Source organism: Peromyscus maniculatus, chromosome X (assembly GCF_049852395.1).
Source record: "Peromyscus maniculatus bairdii isolate BWxNUB_F1_BW_parent chromosome X, HU_Pman_BW_mat_3.1, whole genome shotgun sequence".
NCBI lineage: Eukaryota > Metazoa > Chordata > Mammalia > Rodentia > Cricetidae > Peromyscus > Peromyscus maniculatus.
This window is the reverse complement of record NC_134875.1, coordinates 83,202,886-83,223,876: the sequence shown is the minus strand read 5'-3', so window position 1 is coordinate 83,223,876 and position 20,991 is coordinate 83,202,886. Positions and strand designations below refer to the sequence as shown.

The 20,991-nt window shown below is 45.1% G+C and overlaps 1 protein-coding gene across 3 annotated transcripts in view; it reads right to left on the bottom strand.

The window, feature by feature from the left end:
- Nucleotides 1–20,991, bottom strand: part of Hdac8 (histone deacetylase 8) — a 219,160-nt gene that overhangs the window by 192,748 nt on the left and 5,421 nt on the right. For all 3 annotated transcript variants that reach the window (XR_013047960.1, XM_006996047.4, XM_015989441.3), the window contains exon 4: nucleotides 18,201–18,342. Coding sequence is in view for 2 of the 3 variants with exons in the window: in XM_006996047.4 (XP_006996109.1) it covers nucleotides 18,201–18,342 (142 nt within the window). In the remaining variant the exon portion in view is untranslated. The remainder of the gene's footprint in view (nucleotides 1–18,200; nucleotides 18,343–20,991) is intronic.

Genomic DNA, 20,991 nt, shown 5'->3' with positions numbered 1-20,991 from the left:
CTAGTCCCCTTACATCCCATCAGAAGGGGAATGAATACGTGCTGCTCCCTAGGTCCTGTTCTCCACGTCTATCCAAGTCCAAGATCCTCTGGGAAAGTTCTGTTCACAATTATGACAGGTCTTCCTACATCAATTAGTGTAATCAGGATAACCCGACACAGGCACGCCAGAGGCGCATCTCCCAGATGATTCTAGGTCCTGTCAAATTGATACATGTTAAAACATTAACCATGACAGTACCTCTCTATTTTGATGTGTAAGTGTGTGTGTATGCATGTGTGTGGACAACATGCATGGAGGTCCAAGGTTGACATCTGAAGTCTTCCTCACTGTTCTCCACCTTATTCATCGAGGTGAGGTCTCGTAATTGAACCCAGAGCTCACTGATGCAGGCTAGCCAACTTGCTCCTCGGATCCCGTCTCTACCTTCTGAGCACTGGATTTACAGAAAGGCTGCCACACCCCCTGGTATTTAGATGGCTCCCGAGGATCTGAACCTTTTCCCTCATGTTTGGCACCAAGTGCTTTATCCACTGAACCATCACCTTAGCTTCCATGTGCTTTGTGATCACTGTTCCCAGTTTCAGCTGAAAACACCATTTTCCACCTACTTAGGCAGGGAGCTGGATATTTTTGACATCCCCCCCCCCTTTTTACCCGCAGCAGCCAATTAATCACCAAGGGTTATTTATTTGCTACATATCCCAGGCTGGTGTCCCCGCATGGCAATCTTCCTGCCTCTATCCCCCCATACTGTGATGAGAAGCATGAGCCAGCAAGCCTGGCTCGATCACCGAGTTCTCCTGGCGATGGCTCCAAGCCTGCTCTCCAGCACTGGCTTCCCTGTCCACATCTGTTGTTGCTCTCCATGCTCCTGCTTGCATGACCTCTGAGCTGGCCACTGCGAAGAACAGGGTGATCTTTCTGCCTTCACCGGGCGGGATGGACAGAGTGGCCCAGCTGCTCCTTCCAGGGGCAGGAAGTAGGGGTGGAGGAAGGGAGAGGGCCCAAGCAAGAGTATAATTCACTCCCAGTCCTGGTACTTGGGACTTAAATGAAGTGAATACCAGACTCACACTTGAGAGAGTGCCAAGTTGATTGGGGTGAGCGTAGCTGTGATAGGATTATCAGAACAGTGTCCCCTGGGGTCCACCAAACTAGTTCTTGGTCAACAACCCTGCCAGTGAATCAGGCAGTAGGCCAACTGGGAACCTCCTAGAAATCTGGCTCTCTTTGATGATACAACTATTCTCTCAGTATTCTAGTAAAATAAACAAACAAATGAATAAGAAAAATAATTGGTCTCTCTCAGGTTTTAGTGATTGGAGCTCATTGCAGTACAATGTAGCGGAACTACACCACGGCATTGTGACAGGTAAGAAGGGTGACCATGGAGGAGAAGGGCACAAAGTTAAAGGAGTTGTTCTGATGTGGGAGGGCAGGGGGTAGATGACTAAAATTCATTTCAAAGATGTCTGGGCAAGAGTCCTTCATGTTTGGCCTAGAGGAACGGATCTGTGCCGAAAGGCAATCTAACTGGCATCGCACAGCTAGAAACTCCAGTTAGCAGAATTCATATACAACTTAACAGCACACGCTTTCTGGTGTTTAGTATGTATGAGGTGTGGCTGTTCTTTATATGCTCTGTGTAATGTCCTTTAAAATACAACTGATAAGCCAGGCGGTGGGGGCGCACACCCTCAATCCCAGCACTTGGGAGGCAGAGGCAGGCAGATCTCTGTGAGTTTGAGGCCAGCCTGGCCTACAGAGTGAGATCCAGGAAAGGTGCAAAGCTATACACAGAGAAACACTGTCTTGAAAAGAAAAAAAAGCACCTGCTTCATGAGATAGGTACTATTATCATCACCGTTTATATGTGAGGAAACAGGAAAGAATGTCTAAGCTGTTCAGGGTCAATATAGACTGACAGTGCTGAGATCGATATATTTAAAAATATTGAGATATTTAAAGCTAATGCCTTGTTGGTGAGGACCGACTGAATGTGTCCTTGGGGATTCCACACACGAGTTGTCTAGGAACTTACAAACCCTCGGTATGCTGGGGACGCGTGCTAGGGTGAGTTGGTAGGGATGGATTCTAGAGTCTGATCACTGTGTTGGGTGTACCCGCTGACTCCTGTGGCTGAGGCTGCAGAGCTGTGCCCTGGCTGTGGTCAAAGGGGAAGACCTCTCAGGTGAAGAGGGTGGCAGCACCTAGCATGTTCTGGGCAAACAGTAAGAGGGGTACCCCAGTGAAGAAGTTACAGATGAGGGAGGAGAAAAAAAACCTTCAGTGCAGTTTGTTCTAACCACATTCGAAGGGCCTGGAGGTTACCTTAGTCTGCGTTATCTCAACTGGAAGGGTAGCAGAGGCACACAAGAGGTGAGGCCAGATGCAAGGCAGATAAAAGATCCTCTGGGCACAGAGTACTCAAATTTTTGAGCCTCAAGAACCTGGACAGAAACTGGTTCCAAATGAATATGTTTATGTTACAGCCCTAGAAGGTCTGATTTGGTACTCTTCAGTTGGGGACTAACGTGCAGGTAGTTTGCTGATACTCCATCAGATTATATGTAAAGTATGAATAGGCTGTGTGGGCCTTGTTGGAAGAGGAACCAATGGGCATGGTACATCTAGGAACATAAAGCTTTGGGCTGTACCACGAGCAACTTGAATCTTTGTGTACTCTATCATCTGCCTGCTGTCTATGCTGTTGCTAGAGGTTACAATATTGGTCTGGAACCATTTCCATTGCCTCCTGATAATCTATAGTCTCCAAGTCTGCTCTGGCTACTCCAGAGCACCTAATAACATGCTGCCTCTTTCCCTTTAAGGAAGCACCCCCTAGCTTCCAAGTGGCCTTGATCACTAAGAGCTCTGGTTATCATTTGGAGCAATAGACCTTGGTTGGGATCAGCTTCCTAAAGAATTGGTACAGGGCAGGGATCAAAATACCCTGCTCCTTCTAGGACAGGACAGTACCCCTACCCCTGAAAGTTGATGACATTAGTCAAGATTGCAGGCTGTCTTGGCTACTTTTCAATTGCCATAGTAAGATGCCATTACAGAGGCAACTTATAAAGCATTTAATGTGGAGCACACTGTTCTAGAGGGCTATGGCAGGGAGCACGGCAGCAGGCAGGCAGGCATGGCGCTGGAGCAGTGGCTGAGAGCTGACATCTGATCTACAAGCATTAGACAATAATCTAGGAATGGCATGGGCTTTTGAAATCTCAAAGCCTGCCCCCAATGTCATGTCTCTTCTAACGAGGCCACACCTTTTAATAGTTTGTAAACAGTTCTACCAAGTATTCAAACATATGAGTTTAAGGGGGCCATGCTCATTCAAACCACCACACAGGCCTAAGCTTGAGTAGAAGTAAATGGAGGCTTTACGGTACTGGAAGGTTGTGTGTGTGTGTGTGTGTGTGTGTGTGTGTGTGTGTGTGTGTGTGTGCGCGCGCGCTTGAGGACTAAATAACTTTATCTTAAGAGGATGGATACTGGGGGTGATAAAGATGCAGAGGTAGGGGGCTGGAGAGATGGCTCCGTGGTTAAGTGCACTGGCTGTTCTTCCAGAGGTCCTAAGTTCAATTCCCAGCAACTACATGGTGGCTCACAACCATCTGTAATGAGATCTGGCGCCCTCTTCTGGCTTGTAGCCATATATGCAGGCCAGAACACAGAGTACATAATAAATAAATAAATCTTTTTTAAAAAAAAAAGATGCAGAGGTATCATGGAGCTGCTGATGTTTTCAGTCACCTAGGAAACTTCATTTCACAAAAGTTAACATTTAGCTCATGCAAACTCTGGTGTACACACACACACACACACACACACACACACACACACACAAATGTAGTTTGGAGGCACTATGTTCATTTCTATGGCCTGAGCCCGTAAAAAGTACCACTGTAATCACTGCATTAGCACCTATCCCAAGAGCCTAGCATCGCATTAGGTGAATTTGTAAAAACACTGCCAAGGGAATCATACCTCCTCTAAGAGGGCTCAACATCTAATTTGCTGGAGGGAGGCAGGAGTGCCTTAGAGGAATCTCCTATTCACTGCCTTTCTTTATCTAGATAAGGTCTGTGAAGGGCATCAACTTTTGAATTGATCAGAAAGTTCCAGATCAATGCAAAGGGTTTTCTGGATAGTAATTACACTGAGAGGGTCATTTCGATGGAAAGACTCCCCATTTTTTTTCTTTCCCAAAAGCAACTCAAGGCTAAGGTGAAGAGATCGAGTATCTGATGAAAATACTCCAAGATCCTGGGCAAACTTTGGTTTTATAGAATGCCTTGATATGAAGCTCAGAGAGCACCTTCGCTGGTAAATCTTGACTATCAAGACTTCTAAATCATTGCTATTGTGAATTATAGGACGCCTCTTAGAATACTGATAGGTAATTTCTTTATTTGCTTCAAAGGAATGGTTTGGATTGTAGTAGAGTGAGAGGCTGGTTGATTCTCTGTAATAGTAGGGGGTTCTCTGTAATAGTAGGGGGTTCTCTGTAATAGTAGGGGATTCTCTCTAATAGTAGGGGGTTCTCTCTAGTAGTAGGGGGTTCTCTGTAATAGTAGGGGATTCTCTGTAATAGTAGGGGGTTCTCTGTCATAGTAGGCATGGAATATGAGAGTTGCTGGTTGCCAAACCCTGAAGTAAAATTCTGATATGGGTAGGAAAATAGTCTCATTTCAGCCAGAGGTGGTATAAACACAAAGAGAAAATGCAAGTGTTCCCCAGCCTGATTTCAGCTGCACAAGCAGTTAGAGCTGTTGGACCAAGGACTTTGTCTGAGGGGTTGCCTGAGATGCCTGAGGAGAATCCAGTGTGGGCATGATAAATGACTTTTATCAAATACTTATTACATGCCATGATCTTTGATATGTTCTTTAATGTGATTATCACATTTAATCCTCATAATCCTATGAAGTGGATATTATTACTCCTTGCAGTTTATGAGGACACGGAGGCCCAGAGCGGTAGTAATTGATGGATCTAAGAATTAGTGAAGCTCGGGATGGCTGAGCATTCTTGGGTGCTGCGTTCAGGATTGGTGAAACTTGGATCCACTATGATATAGTGCCTGTCCCGGTTCTCTAAGGACTACAGGAACGTACCTCATCCACTGGGGGATAGGGGAGAGTGCTGTAGGGACAAAGCATGTCTTGGGGGGGGGGTGTTGCTGTTCTGGTGGCCAGGTGACAGCTTTGTTATGGAGAAACTGGTCCTTTATCAGTTGGACATGTATTAACAGAACAGTCCAGGCTGCCCACTGATTTCCCTGGTAATGTGCCAGTTCTGCAGGTGCCAGCATGGGAAAAGACTGAGCGGCAAGGGACAAGGACATGCCATCCGTGGATGAAATGAGCCGTCTGCCTTGGTGGTGAGATGACATGACTGCCTTGGTATCCAGGTCTCCTTTTCATGCAGTCATCTCCATGTTGGTAAGGCTGGAGCTGAGGATGGGTGGATGGAGGAGGACGTTTGGCTGCCATGGTAACAAGTTCTGCTATGTACAGAGCTCTTTGGGGAATTGGAACTGTAGTACAGTCACTTTGATTCACTCCATTTGATGCGTCAAAAGATGGGGCTACTGGGACTCCAACTTCTGCAGCTTGAACTTAACTAGATAGTAAGTACGAGCTAGAAGTCTCGCTCTGCACAGCCCTGTGTAGCTTGCCACACCACACAAGACAAAGCCTTCTAACTCAATCACTCACTGCCCCCAGGTGGAACATGCAGAAAAAACAACATCCAGCCCATTGGGGGACAATGATCTCTTTTCTTCCAAGGGAGGAGGCAAAGATGTCTATGTGACCAGGTGGAAGGCTGCAGTGTCACACAGTCAGAGGGAAGACGACAGAATTGAGGGCTGAAGAAAAATGTGGCTGAGCTGGAGGCGTGGTGTCTTAAGCGCACTGTCAGAACAAGATGAGGAAAGACATCTCGAGCCGAAATTTAGAACCAGACACAGAAAGACACACCGGAGAGGTGAAGGGATGAGGACTAGCCAAAGGGACCATCCCAATGCCATCTAGACAAGTCTAGGAAGATGAGTCACTGTCCTGTGGCAGGTTCTAATAATCCTCTAGCATTGTTTACAAGGGTAGGGTGAGTTTCATTTTAAGAAAATCTGGATAGGACAAAGTGACTTCCTGTTGGACTGACCTTAGAAGAATCCAGCGACTCAAAGAAGTTCATGGGCAAATGAAATAGAAAGGCGAGTCATTTCGCACAGAAGCAGGCAGCCAGGCAGGCCTCCCTCTCCCCTTGCCGGTAGTAACCCCCACATTCCTGCCACACTCATCTGTGACGACAGCCCAGGCAGGTCTTGAACTTGCAGACTTCCTGCCCTGGCCTCCCAAATAGCTGAGATTACTGGTTTGTGTCACCAGGGGTGATTTTCCCTGGCAAAATTAGCACTGTTCACCCGTGTGCTTCTGATGTACGTTAAGGCCTTCACGACCATCTCCCTCTATTTCTACCTCATCTTCTGCCATTGTCCATTTACACCATAGCCCCCCAGCAATACTGAGCTGTAAGTTGTTCCCGAGGCCTCCCTGCTCTTGTGGGTGCTGCTTCACATTTGACTTTATGTTGATTTTCACCCCATTTCTATGCTGCTCTGCCTCTGTAAATGCTGGTGTGGCTTTCTGCCACCCCCTCTGCCCACCTCTTTGGATGCCCGGCCCAGCCCTTCTCACCCTCTGAAGCTTCATCTAGCGCGCTCCAGTTCTTCTCTGTAGTACAGTACTGCTTCTTCTCAACCGTTTCCTCATTATCCTGCCTGCCTCCCACTCAAGGATCCCTTTAAGATGGCTTTTCTTAATCATCTCCTCCTGCCATGAAATTGTAATGCCATAGACACACTGTACATCTGTTTATGTACTGATTCCCTTTGGAGGACCATAAATTACTATAACATTAAAGTTATTTCACCTTCAGTAATAAATTTTTGCTCCTCTGGGGCACCATCAGCCATGTGGCGAATGTATGCGAAACAGGGTCAAACATGGCTACTCCAGTGGGTCTTTTTGTGGCTCATTTTCACCGTTGGGTTTCTGTGGTGAAAGTCATTCTTGAGACTTCCTATCTTCTCTTTGTCTCTCTCTCTCTCTCTCTCTCTCTCTCTCTCTCTCTCTCTCTCTCTCTCTCTCTCTCTCTCTGTCCCTTCCTTCCTCCTTCCTTCTTCCTCTCTCCCTCCCTCCCCCGACTCTCTCCAGGGTTTCTTGGTGTTGCCCTAGCTATCCTGAAACTCCCTCTGTAGACTAGGCTGGCCTTGAATTCACAGAGATCCACCCGCCTGCACCTGCCTCTGGAGTGCTGGGATTAAAAGCATGTGCCACCACACCCAGCTGACCACGCCTTCTCAAAATCCCATAGTCTTTTATGCCTCCCCCAATGCCCCCACTGTGTGTGTGTGTGTGTGTGTGTGTGTGTCTGTGTGTGTGTGTGTGTGTGTGTGTGTGTGTGTGTGTGTGTGTCTGTCTGTCTGTCTGTCTGTCTGTCTATTCATCTTCTGGGGATGGAGTCCAAAGCCCCAGACATGGTAACCCTGCACTCTACACTGAGATAAACCTCAGTTTCCACGTTCCCTTTAATAACTGCCATTCCACAAGGCTCAATATTTGTTTTATATCCTACTAGTCTATGTATTCTTTCCAGGAGACTGGGTCTATTTCCTTAGTTTTAATAACCACCTATGATGCTATTAAGTCCGAGTCTATCGTTTCACTGAAGATGTTTTTCCTGAGCTCCATCCTGTCTCTTGCTGTTATTAGTATGGTCTATAGACTAGTGGTGGACAACATCACTGAGAGTTTCTGTCAATGTAGTTTCCCAGGTTCTGTCCCAGACCTCTTGAACCAAAGTTTGTATTTTAACAATCTCCCGATAGCCTGTACGCATACTAAAGATAAAGAAAGCCCAGGGCTGTGTCCTATTCCCAGCTCTATAACAGATACTATCAATAAGACATAAGCACATTAATCCTCATGTACCTCAACAGCTGAGTCATCTGCACACAAAGTCCATGCCACCCACCTCTTCTATGTCATTTCTATCTAACTGGTCACATTCCTATCTGTTCTGCTACCAGATGGCTCTGGACTCACAGCCTCTCTCCCTGAATTTATCTGCCAACTACAGTTAGAGTCCTATTTCTAAGGTACAAATCTGACAGAGATGTAACTCTTGGCTAAATTCCTTGTAGTGACTCTTCAGTGTCTGAAGTGAGGGTTCTTCGCCTGGCATCCAGAACAGGTTTTTAGGAAACTTTCTGAAATTATAAGGAAAAGTTTGTGCGGTGTACATTTTCTAAGGACAAAGAAACTGCTTTCACTAGACTTTCTGAGGGGTTCAAGGACAAAGACAATTAAGAACCAAAAGGGCCAAGTTGACAAAGTCCAAGCTATTTAATTTGGCATATAAAGATCCTCCCAGTCCCTCTCTCTGGCCACTGGTCTGCAGGAACCCACGCCTCACCAGTCCCCACGACTTTTCTGTCTCTGTGCTTCTGCGCACACTTTCCTGAAATAACCCCGAGATTACACACACCTACCAAGTGGCAGAGCCTGGATTACATCCAGGTCTTCAGGGTTCACAGTCGTTCCATTCTATAGTGGCACGACATTTTGCACTATGACGTAGTACTCACAAGTACACCAGACTCCACCCAAAACAGATTTCATGCAATTCTCATATGTAGATCTCACATACATATATACCATAGATACTATATATATGATAATATATATATATGTCACCGTTGCAGTCCATTAAGTTATAATGCTCCATTAATGAGTCACTGCCATCAGGATTCAAATGCTGCACTATTTTGCTGATGCGGGGAGCTCATTTCTGAGCAGCTGCTATCTTAGCCCCAGCAGTAGAAAGGTTTTGGGACTTCCTAGGAATGCAAAAGCTATGTTGTTTGCTCGTGAACTGACCACTTCCTGTCAGTCTCCATTTTAGCGACCCTCTTAGGTATGCACTACCACCCATCTGTTCATTTTAAGGCTTCTAGGTCATCAAACATCACCTAGCAATTCAATATTAGTTTATTACCATGTAAAGCTTTACATGTAAAGCTACACACCTTATATAAAATGCAAGGTATCAGGAAGCGAGCACACACAATTGAAAAACATCAATCCAGTAGGATAATTCACAATTGAAAAAGAAGAAAATAAATAAGGACCATGATTTTTAAATGTAGTTCAGAAGAGGCTGGTTTGGATCCTAAGTAGATTAGGGAGAAGCTTTCAGGGAAACAGGTGAAATCCTTGAATATCCTGGCCCAAATCAGCTCTTTTTTTTTTTTTTTTTTTTTTTTTTTTTTTGGTTTTTCGAGACAGGGTTTCTCTGTGTAGCTTTGCGCCTTTCCTGGAGCTCACTTGGTAGCCCAGGCTGGCCTCGAACTCACAGAGATCCGCCTGGCTCTGCCTCCCGAGTGCTGGGACTAAAGGCGTGCGCCACCACCGCCCGGCCCAAATCAGCTCTTAATAACCATGTTTCAAGAGTCTCACGGGATTCAACACATCACTTTGAAATATCATGCAATTTTGTTAAAAAAAATAGACTTTAAGCAAAATACATCAATCCTTGACATGTTGTTTGTTGGGGGAACTAGTGTGTAGTTCTAGACAAAAACAAGACAAAACAAAATAATGGTGGTTTCTCACTATTTATACTAGCATCCTAATCAAGCTCTGTTCCTTTAGTATGCACTCTAAAATCCCACCTTTCAAAAAAGATTTGTTTTTATGTGTGTGGGTGTCTGGTGCCAGTGACGTCAGAAGAGGACGTCACATACCCTATAACTGGAATTAAGGGCATTTTTGAGCCACCATGTGGGTGCTAGGAACTGAACCTGGGTCCTCTGCAAGAACAGCCAGTACTCTGTTGAGCCATCTTTCCAGACCCCTCTCCCCCTTTTTAAAGCTACAGCCTCACCGTGTAGCTCAGGCGATCTCAAACTTGCAATCCTCTTGCCTCTGTCTCCAAAATTCTGGGATTACAGTTATGTACTGCCATATCATGTTTTAGTGCCCCTTTAAAATGGAGTCACTAAGTGACCATTTGTCTAACCTCACTTCCCTTGAATAATAAGAATCTCCTACATGCTTGTCTCCTTAGCATGACATACAGCAAGCGCTTAGTGTTTGTAAATGAATGACTGCAATCATACCTTCAGCCTCCGTTCAATCAGCACACTGCAGTACTACTGAAGTTCTTCACTAAATCCTCACCAACACCAGGAAAAATGCCCCACTCCTTAGTCTGAATCACAAAGCCTTTGTAATGTTGTCTAGACTTGTCTTCATACTCTGATTATTTCACTGCTTCTGGTTCTCCAGATTCATCATACTTTTCTGCTCCAATGCTGCCATCAATCCTTCTGCTTGGCAATTTCCAGCCATACCAGATGTACCTTTCTCCTTACATGCCACACTCATTATACCACATTAGCACTGCCTCTCATTCACAAAAATAACATAGTACATCAGAGGAAATAGAGGAATCAGAAAATATGTGAGGATAAGTGTTTATGTACCCAAATTTTAAAGTGGCTTAAAAACTTGCATGTCATATTGGTTTTAAATTTTTTATTTTATTATTATTATTATTATTATTATTTGGTTTTTTAAGACAGGGTTTCTCTGTGTAGCTTTGGCTGTCCTGGCCTGGAACTCACAGAGATCCACCTGCCTTGCCTCCCGAGTGCTGGGATTAAAGGCGTGCGCCACCACCGCCCAGCTTTGTTTTTTTTTTTTTAATTAATAAAGATTTATTTATTTATTATGTACTCTGTGTTCTGGCCTGCATATATGGCTACAGGCCAGAAGAGGGCGCCAGATCTCACAGATGGTTGTGAGCCACCATGTGGTTGCTGGGAATTGAACTCAGGACCTCTGGAAGAACAGTCAATGTTCTTAACCGCTGAGCCATCTCTCCAGCCCCTGGCTTTGGTTTTAAAATTTATCTCATGCATATGCATATAAAATACATACTCATATCATCGTATTTGCAAAGCTAGCTATTTTATTATAAGATTTTTTTCAGGTATACAAAATTTTTACATGAGTCTAAGCTAAGTGAATGTATGTTATAACTACCTGTCCTTTAAAAACAAAAGTAACATTTTATGAAGGGCATTTTTTTCCTAGCTGCAGTAATCTATACCCACCTTTTTTTTTTTTTTTTTGCTTTTTTGAGACAGGGTCTCACTATGTAGTCCTGGCTATGCTAAAACTCACTATGTAGACTAGGCTAGCCTCAAACTCACAGAGATCCACCTACCCTGTACTGGGATTAAAGGTGTGTGCCACCACACCCAGCTCTAACCACCATTTTTAATGGGTATATAATATTCCAGGGGATGCTACCTAACCATTCTCCTATTGTTAATGTTTACATATCCTTCCTTTGAGGGTCATATAAATGAGAAAGTATCGTCATACACACAGGTACCATATTTTGGATTAGTTTTAATTTCCTCAGAATAGATTATCAAAAGTCGTCTCAAATTTGGCAGGAGGAAAAATATCTATCTCCGTTTCTCTTACTGCTAGGTTGAAGCCAGCCTGGTCTTCACAGTGAGTCCCATGCCAGCCAAGGCCACAGAGTGAGATGATGTCTCAAAACCAACAAAACTAAGGAGTAGCTCTGCCGCTGTATGACGACCACTGTACACATTTCCACTGTTTCCCTGTGTTTGTGTGTGCTATAAAGTAATTACAATATACATACGATTTAAGCCCTGCTTTTAAAATATATATAATTATTTTTGATATGCCCTATAATTTTCATAATTACCATTAAAAATCATAGCACAAGGGCTTGGGATATACGTAGCTCAGTGGTAGAGTTGTGCATGATACATGCAGGAGGCCTTGGGTCCAGTCTTTAGAAAAGAATACACACATAGAAACAAAGCAAAAAAAATCATAGCGTACATAATATCTCATGGAGTGAATTCACCATTCCTTTATTCCCATTTTGCTAGATGTTCAGTTTTTTACATTCTTTTAAATACAGGCTCAAAAAGGCTTTCTGTGTCAGGTTTGTCCGTAGTACTGGGGACAGAAGGCAGGGCTCTTGTCTTAGTTTATATTTTTTGATTAGTAACAAACATTTTCTCTCATCTTCTAATTGCACTCAAACTCTTTTGTGAAGTGTCTGTCATGTTCTTTTTCCATATTTCTTTTAATACAGAATAATGCATGTGGGCCTTGAATAACCCAAGCCTATTGCACTTGGTCATATCTATGTCACCTGGGCTTTGACAGTTCCTGTTTATCTTTTACTTTTAAAGTGGCTTAAAAACTTTTATGTTATGTTGGTTTTTATTTTTTTTTAACTGTCAGATTCAATCTTTCCCCTTCAGAATATTTCCTGTTACTTCCTAAACTTAGAAAACTAGTCCCTGTGAGAAGCGTGGCCTTCATTCACCAGTTTTGTAACTTGCTTTTTTGTATTTAATTCTCCAACCCAGCTGCCGCCTCCTTTAGTTTATTACGGGGATGAGCCTATAAACGCTCCAAGCTGTCACAACAGGATTCAATCAACAGCCCTGTCTAGTCTTACCACACATCCTTCTTATCACTTTCTCCAATGCAAATTAGATCAAGAAATTAGTGCTCCAGTCATGGCTGTGTTCACTTGTAATCTTGGCTCTCGGGAGGATGAAGCAGGAGGATCCTAAGTTTTAGGGCGGCTTTGGCCATACAGTGGGATCCCATCTCAAAAAACAAAAGGGAAGAATTGTGTCATACCAGCAATATAAAGGACGTTTATCTGTAGGCGCTGATCCCCATTAGAACTCCTGTCCTACATGGAGTCTTGAGCAATAACTGGATATTTTTGTCTTAACATTCCTCATTCTTCCACATGATTAAGCATCGGTCATGGGCACATGGACAAAGTGGGGACAGCTGCATCCTGCACAGCCTTGATTACTCTCTATTTTCAGCTATTGAGGCAGGCTCTCTCAAACCCAGAGCTCATCGTTCTGGCTAGTCTACGCTACCCAGCTTGCCCTGGGAATCCAAGCCCGTGTCTCTGCCTCTTAGTGCTGGGATCACCAGAAGCCACCGGAGTTGCCCAGCTCTTACCTGAGTTTTTTGGATCTGAACTCGGGCTCTCATGCTTGCATTGCGTGCTCTTTACCTGCTGAGCCCTCTCTCTAGACCCCTTTCCAGCTTTAATTTCCATCTATGACCTCCATACTGCTTCGCAGCTACACATTCCTACTCTGTTCAGGCTCCATTCAAACGAGAACACAATCTAATGTTCCTAATGCTCCTCTCGCGTCCAAATCATGGAGAAACTATGTCCGTATGATTGTGAGGAGATGAAAGAAAAAGATAATTAAAAAAAATGATGGAGACATACTTGACAGATTATAATTCAAAAGTGGTCATTTGGTGAGGGAAAAAAATCAGTATAGATGAACTAGTAAAGAGATTCCAGTAGAAAAGCCTCTTTGAAATAAATCAACGTAAACTCTTCGATGAAATGCATGGATAGAATACTAAACAGTGTGTCCAGATAAGACTTATCATCTTAAATGCACATACAGACTTTAGGGCATATGAAAATGAAATCCCAGGTTGGGAATGTAACTCAGTGATAGAGCACTTGCCTAGCATGCGTGAAGTCCTAGGTTCAATTCCCAGCACTGAACCTTTTAGAGCTCAGTGCTAGAGTGCTTGTATAGCATGCAGGAAGCCCTGGGTCTGACTCTGCACTGCAGAAACCAGACATGCTGCTGCATCCCCGTAACACCAGCACTTGAGGTAGAGCCATGAGGATCAGTAGTTCGAGGTCATTCTTGGCTACAAAGAAAGCTTGAGGCCAGAAGAAATAAAATGAAAATAAGATCTATGTCGCCGGGCAGTGGTGGCACACGCCTTTAAGCCCACCACTTGGGAGGTAGAGGCAGGTGGATATCCGAGTTCCAGGCCAGCCTGGTCTACAGAGCGGGTTCCAGGACGGCCAGGGCTACTCAGAGAAAGGAAGCGGGGAAAAAAAAAGAAAAGAAAAGAGACCATAACAGTTGACTGCCAGCAGGTGGCACTTGACCCACAGCACTGTATGGAGGAAAACCAAGTAATGAAATCAAAGACATGCTACTGAAGTCCTAGGATGCTGTCAGTAAAAGTACCCTTCACATGGAAAACTGGAGCTGCAGATATTTAAGGAAGAAGGTAGGAGTTTGTAAGGCATCAGCCCCAGTGACAGTTTGTTCAGCTGTCTGTGTTGGGAAAGGAATAATGCCTCCCCCCATCTCTTCTAGGTTCTTGGTTGGGCTATGAGTTAGCATAACCATCGATTAGCCAGAGAAAAATCATTTTATTCATTTTCTTATATACATTGAGACCTTGCTATTAATGAGACTGAAGAAGGCCAGGTGATTGAAGATGACATCATCCTGAGCTACTGAATAAGGAGTTTCTGGAGGAGGGGGGGATGGTGGAGACATAGGACAGGGTACCGAGGGGAGAAAACGCATGGCGAGTAATAAAAACGCCTTGGATCCCCCCTCTTCCTCCTAGATACGGTTGCCATGTGCTCTACCCCATTGCCGACAGGCCTGGATCTTGTGTGGCAACTGACTCCCTGGACTTGGCCAGCTCGCCTGTTGCCACTGAGAGGGAATGAAGGCAGGAACGAGGGGTTTAGTCCCAGCTCAGCCGACAGGCCGCTAGCCTGCTCTTGGCCAATGCTTCTGTCCCAGTCCATTCAACTTAGAATTGCTCTCGTCGGGAAGGGACTGTCTCCTGCCACTGTGTTCTTTACCCTAGCTTGGTTCACCTAAGAGTTGGGCGCCCTGGCCATTCTGTATCACCGTCTGCAGGCCTTTCTACAATCACTCTCATTTAACTTCCAAACGCCGTGATTGGCTCTATCGTCCCCAAGATATCAAGTTCTTGACGGCAGGGTTAGGTGATTTCATCCGAATAGAATCTAAGAATATTGTTACTGGGTCAACAAGTATGAGCACATTTCCCACTTTCAACACCACCAAAGTTGTCAAGAAGCCAGTTCCACCAGAACCCTGTCGGCGTCTGAATAGTTTCAAAGCAAAGATGTTTTTTCAATTCGGTGGGGAGAAATCGACTTGACTTCAATTCCCCTACCTCCAGTTACTAAAGGCACAACCATGGGCTTGCCACCCAGTGTTTACCCACTGCACGCACGGGGTCTAGGACTCTGCGCGTGTACCTGGGGTTTAAACGGATCGTGTGATCGCAATGAACAGAGCGGGACGATGAAAACAGACCTGACAGGCAGCTCAGGGCAGGCAGGGCCCCTGAAGCAGCAGTTCCAGGAGTGTCCAGATGCCAGAGGGGAGCTCTGCTTTCTTATCACCTACGTGTGGGTGTGAGCAGAGCTCCCGTCCAGACACTCAGGAGCTTCTGGTAGACAGCTTTGGAACTGATCTCTGGATTTTCATGATGGAAATGGGGTCCACCCAGTCCCTAATTCCAGCCTATCTCCTAACTGAGGTCAGGGTACCATCCTCAGAACAGATACTGTTAGGACATCTGGTGGAGATTAGAAACCAGACTCTAAGCTCTATCTCTGTCTCTGGGTGGAAAATTAACAGTCCAAGCTACCAAAACGTGAGTTAATTAAGGAAAGCCCAGAGCCCACCTAAAGGCATGCTAAATAAATGGGAGAGGAACAATTCACTCCCTTAATGAGTGGATGCACTTTTTCTTTTCCTTCTCAGAAACCCCACTCTGCCTCCCTCCCACGCATGCTTCCTCAGATGCTCTGGGCTTTCTCACTCTTTCTCTGAAGTTATTCCTCCCCCTGATTCCCAGCCCCTCATTTCTGCCTTGTGGTGGCTTACAAAAGGCATGAGTTTTCTCTCTTCCTCTTTTTCATGCTCCCTGGCAGCTACCAAGATTTACAGCTTGCCTGCCTTAAGGGTTTTCTTTTAAAGACTAATAAAATTGTCACTGTCATTGAGCATCCTGCTGAGTCCATCTAGTTTTTAAAGATAGAATCTCGCCGGGCAGTGGTGGCGCACGCCTTTAATCCCAGCACTTGAGAGGCAGAGCCAGGCGGATCTCTGTGAGTTCGAGGCCAGCCTGGACTAACAAGTAAGTTCCAGGAAAAGGCGCAAAGCTACACAGAGAAACCCTGTCTCGAAAAACCAAATAGAATCTCACTGTGTAGCCCTAGCAGGACTAGAAGAGGTCTGTCCGCTTGTCTCCTGAGCACTGGGATTAAAAGTGTATGCCACTATGCCTAGCCCGAGTCTAATCTTAAATTCTTTAATTAGGCTGGGCAGTGGTGGTACACACCTTTAATTCCAACACAAGGCAGAGGCAGACGATCTCTGTGAGTTCAAGGCCAGCCTAGGCTACAGAGTGAATTCCAGGAAAGGCACAAAGCTACATAGAGAAACCTTGTCTCGAAAAACCAAAAACAAAACAAAACAAAATCTTTAATTAATGGGTCTCGAGACCCCAATTTGCCCAGTACCATGTGACACTCAAGGTTGGGCTCCCCAGAAATTCCAGTAACAATAACAGGTAGCACCTAGCTTCGTGTAAGCCTATAAGCCTGTGGTCCTACTTCAGAGAGGTTCTCATTGTGTCAGCACACCTTGGAATTGAGACCTAAGTGAAGTCAGTCCCTGGAAACTGTAATTTACAGTCCCTACAGGTCTGTGTGTTTCCAGACGGGAGCAGCTGACAGCTGTCTTCAACAGGGAATGGCATGTGAGTCCCTTCATGCCTGCATGCGGCCCGCCGGCCACGGCTGACTCCGCTGGAGTGGACAGCCCTTGGCAGAAAGCCAGGGCTAAGGGGTGGCAAGGTCTGAAAGTGACCCGAGCCCTTCCTCAGCAACGGAACCTTGGGAAACGACGGCACCCTCGCCAGAGCAGGCATGCTTGGGGAGAGCACCAGGCTTCCTTACTCCCCGTGCCCAAAGGACGGAGAAGGCCTGGCTGCAGAGAGTCCTGCTCTTCTCTTCATCCTTCAGCTTTAATAAGAAAAAATCTTGTTTTAATTTTGAACTTAAAAAAAAAAAAGCTAACAAAAGCAGGCTGTTCTCTTTGTTTAAGACCATGTGAAATCATTACTAAAACATCAGTTTTCCATTGTCTAGGCAGGAGAATGTAGTTATTTAGTTTTACAAGGACTTCTTTGGCCAGCAAATCTGTCCACTTGGAAAAGAACACCATACTATTATGTAAATTTGCATATGCTAAAATTGTGGTGCCTTTCAGTCTGAAAGAATCCAATGCTGTTTTCTTTTGACTGAAGATCAAGGTCTCGGTTGGCTGCTCTCGCTGATTTGCGAATGATACACTGGCAGTCAGGAAGACAGCTGCGTTCTTTCACCCAGGCGGCACATTGAAAAATAAATTCAGTTGCGAGATCCCCCCTCCCTAGAAGTATTAAGCACTACTAACCCAGCACATGAGATGCCAGATGTGGAGGGCGGCTTGGGGTTCTTGTCAGAGTAGGAAGTTACACATGCAAACACGAGATTCTCAAAGGCCTTTTTTCTCTAAGCAAGCAGTACCCAAGAAGAGCCCCTTTTCCCTTAGAGACAGATAGCCATGTTAGCACATTCCTTGGACATAGTGAAAGACTCCTTGATTAGTCTGAAGCCTTTTGTTGTTCTATGGCTATTCTCATCAATGATCTACTTATTCAAAAACCCATTTCTTACTTATATCAAGTATGAGCTCTGAAACACACCTCTCCCAAGACTTCCGTGATTAATTTCTCCATACTGACAGTCTATTCATCTTACATACTGGACATAGCCCCTTAGTGTCATAATTTATATTATCTTCTAACTAGTCCAGTCCCGTTCCCGTTTCTAGAGCCAAGTCCCCGAGACGGGATTTCCAAGCACTGTAGGTTGTCTAGTTGCATCCTTTTCCCTGACCCTTGACTGATAAAGAAACTGGGGCCTAGGGAGGTTTGGCCAAGTGTGCAGGGAAACTAGGCATACAGCCCAGATGCCCCGATTTTCAATGCAGTGCCTTCCACTCTGTTAGGTCATCTAGCTTTCTTGCGTCTTTTCCGAACACCTTATAAAATGCTAGACACGTACGTGGTTCCCAGAAGAGTCAGTATAACAAGTGTACAAGGTTATCTAACTGAGAGGCTGACCGAGGAAGGAGTTAGAAAGCAGAAAGGTCATTTCCTTACTTCTTTGCGTGATGCCACCCTCCAGACCAGTTAATCGCTACTTTACACTTCCCGTCAATCAGGCACTGGGCAGCCGTGATTGTAGCTCCTCCTATGGCTGCTGCGTAGTCAAATATCCCTTGTGTGGCTGGACAGTCGTAACCTGGGGGCAGAACCCAGAAGAGTCTGTTAAAGATGATCTGGGGAAGGAAGGATGGGTTAAGTCGTGACAACAGCATGGGCTAAGAAGCTTCTGGGCTAAAATCATCTCCAGGGTTAGGGAGGGAAGGCTTTCCAATGTTAGTGCTAGAAAGGATAAAGCCATCAAGGTGAACTTCTCACATCCCATCAGCAGTCAATCAAGGCCCAAGAGGGGATGCATTTTGCCAGGGGTCACATAGAACCAGGCCTGGGACCAGGTCTTTTGATTGCTAATCTAGTGTCTTCCTATTAACCCACAGTTTCTTTAGAACAGGGGTGCCTAGCCTAACCTTTGACATCACAGTATGTTGCTGTCACCTACAAATATGTTGGGCCCCATTCATAGCTATCTGGGGAAGCATGTGGCCCATGAACTACAAGTTGGACACACCTATTCTCGACTATGCTGTTGACAATTCACTGTGATTTTCTTTTAGTGCATCTGTTGATAAGGTAGGAAACTTAGCCAGAATTTAAATATTTACCTAATGCCATGCATGCTGACATGCACCTTTAATCCCAGGACTTGGAAGGCAGAGGCAGACGAGTTCCAGGCCAGCCAGGGCGATATGGTGAGACTCTGTCTCAAAAAAAATAAAAAAGACTCAAACCAAATAAATCTATATTGAAAACCTATGATTATAGACCAGCTGAACCAGCATGCAGATAGCCAGAGTAGATCTAAGTGCTGCCGTTAGAATCTCAGCATCAAAAGGATTCTTCTCCATCAGGCTCATCTTCAGTTGTGTTCACTTCATATAGTGTACACAGTGTGACTAAACCGAGGGAGTCAAGTGAACAGTTGGGGTGGACATACAGCTAAGGCAGAGTGCTTGGCTAGCAGATGCCAGGCCCTGGGTTTCACCTGAATAACACACTCACAGGCACAGAGACACAGACGGACAAGGCAGGCAGACAGACAGACACAGACACACACACACAGACACACACACACACACACACACACACACACACGTGCACCAGTTATATTATTTCTTAATTTAAAAGTATTGGGCTAGAGAGATGGCTAGCAGTTAAGAGCATTTATTGCTCTTCCAGAGGACCTGGGTTCAGTTCCCAGGATCCACGTGTGTTGTTGGTTGTTTTGGCTCTTTTGGGGAGCCCATCATCCAGCTCCCAAATAAATCACACATGGAGGCTTATTCTTAAAAAAAATTATGAATGCCTGACCTTAGCCTGGCCTAGTTTCTAGCCAGCTTTCCTTAACTTAAATTATCCCACCTACCTTTTGCTTCTGGGCTTTTCCCATTCTCTTATTTCTGAAAATTTTACTCTTACTCTGTGGCGTACATTGTATCTGGGTGATTGGCCCCTGGAGTCCTCCTCCTTCTATGGCTCCTAGTTTCCCTCTTCCCAGATTTCTCCTTCTGTATATTCTCTCTGCTTTCCAGCCCCACCTATCCTTTCTCCTGCCCTGGTATTGGCTGTTTAGCTCTTTATTAGACCATCAGGTGTTTTGGACAGGCACAGTAACACAGCTTCACAGAGTTAAACAAATGCAGCATAAACAAAAGTAACACACCTTAGAATAATATTCTACAACACACGTGGCAGCTCCCAACCATCTATAACTTCAGTTCCAAGAGATCTAAGGCCTCTTCTGACCTCCACTGGCACTGAATACACGTGGTACACACACATACACTCAGGCACACACGTATACACATACAATTTAAAATAAAGATAGAAAAGGAAAGAAAAAGTATTAAGGGTTTTGGAAGTAGCTCAGTAAGTAAAATGCCTGGCACACAGGGGATGAGGGCCTGAGTTCAGATTCCTAGCACCCTTGTAAAAGCTGGCACAGAAGGCATGAATGTGTAACCTTAGCACTGGAGGAGTGGGGACGAGTAGATTCTTGGAGATCATTGGCTGTCCAACCTAGTCAAATGGTGAGGTTCAGTGAGAGACTCAAAAACTAAGGTGGGGTGTAGCTGGAGCTCTCTCCAGTCCTACCCGGGCCGGCAGCCACTCAGACTCAAATAAACACACAGACACTTATATTATTTAAACTGTTTGGCCTCATGGCTCAGGCTTCTTGCTATCTAGATCTAACATCTTAAATTAACCCATTTCTATAATCTATAAGTTCCACGTGGCTCGTGGCTTACCTGTACCTTACATCATGCTTTTCCTCATGGCGGTTGGCAGCGTCTCTCTGCCTCAGCCTTCTTCCACCCAGCATTCTCCTCTCTCCTTGTCCTGCCTACACTATCCTTCCTGCCTGGCTACTGGCCAATCAGCATTTTATTTATCAATCAATCGTAGAAACATATATTCACAGCATACAGGACATCCCACAGCAGTGGGGAGTAATTAAAGAAGACATCCAGAGCCAGGTGGTGGCAGTGCAGACGCAGGAGGATCTCTGTGAGTTCGAGGCCAGCCTGGTCTACAGAAGGAGTTCTAGGACAGCCAGGGCTACACAGAGAAACTGTTTCAAAAAAACCAAAAAAGAGAAGACACTCAGTGTTGACCTTTTGTACCACCTGTGTACCAGCAGACACATGCATACCACACACAAGCAAACATACTTACAACATACATAAACATAGAGTGACAAATTAAGTAATGCAGTCTGCAGGTGCAGTCT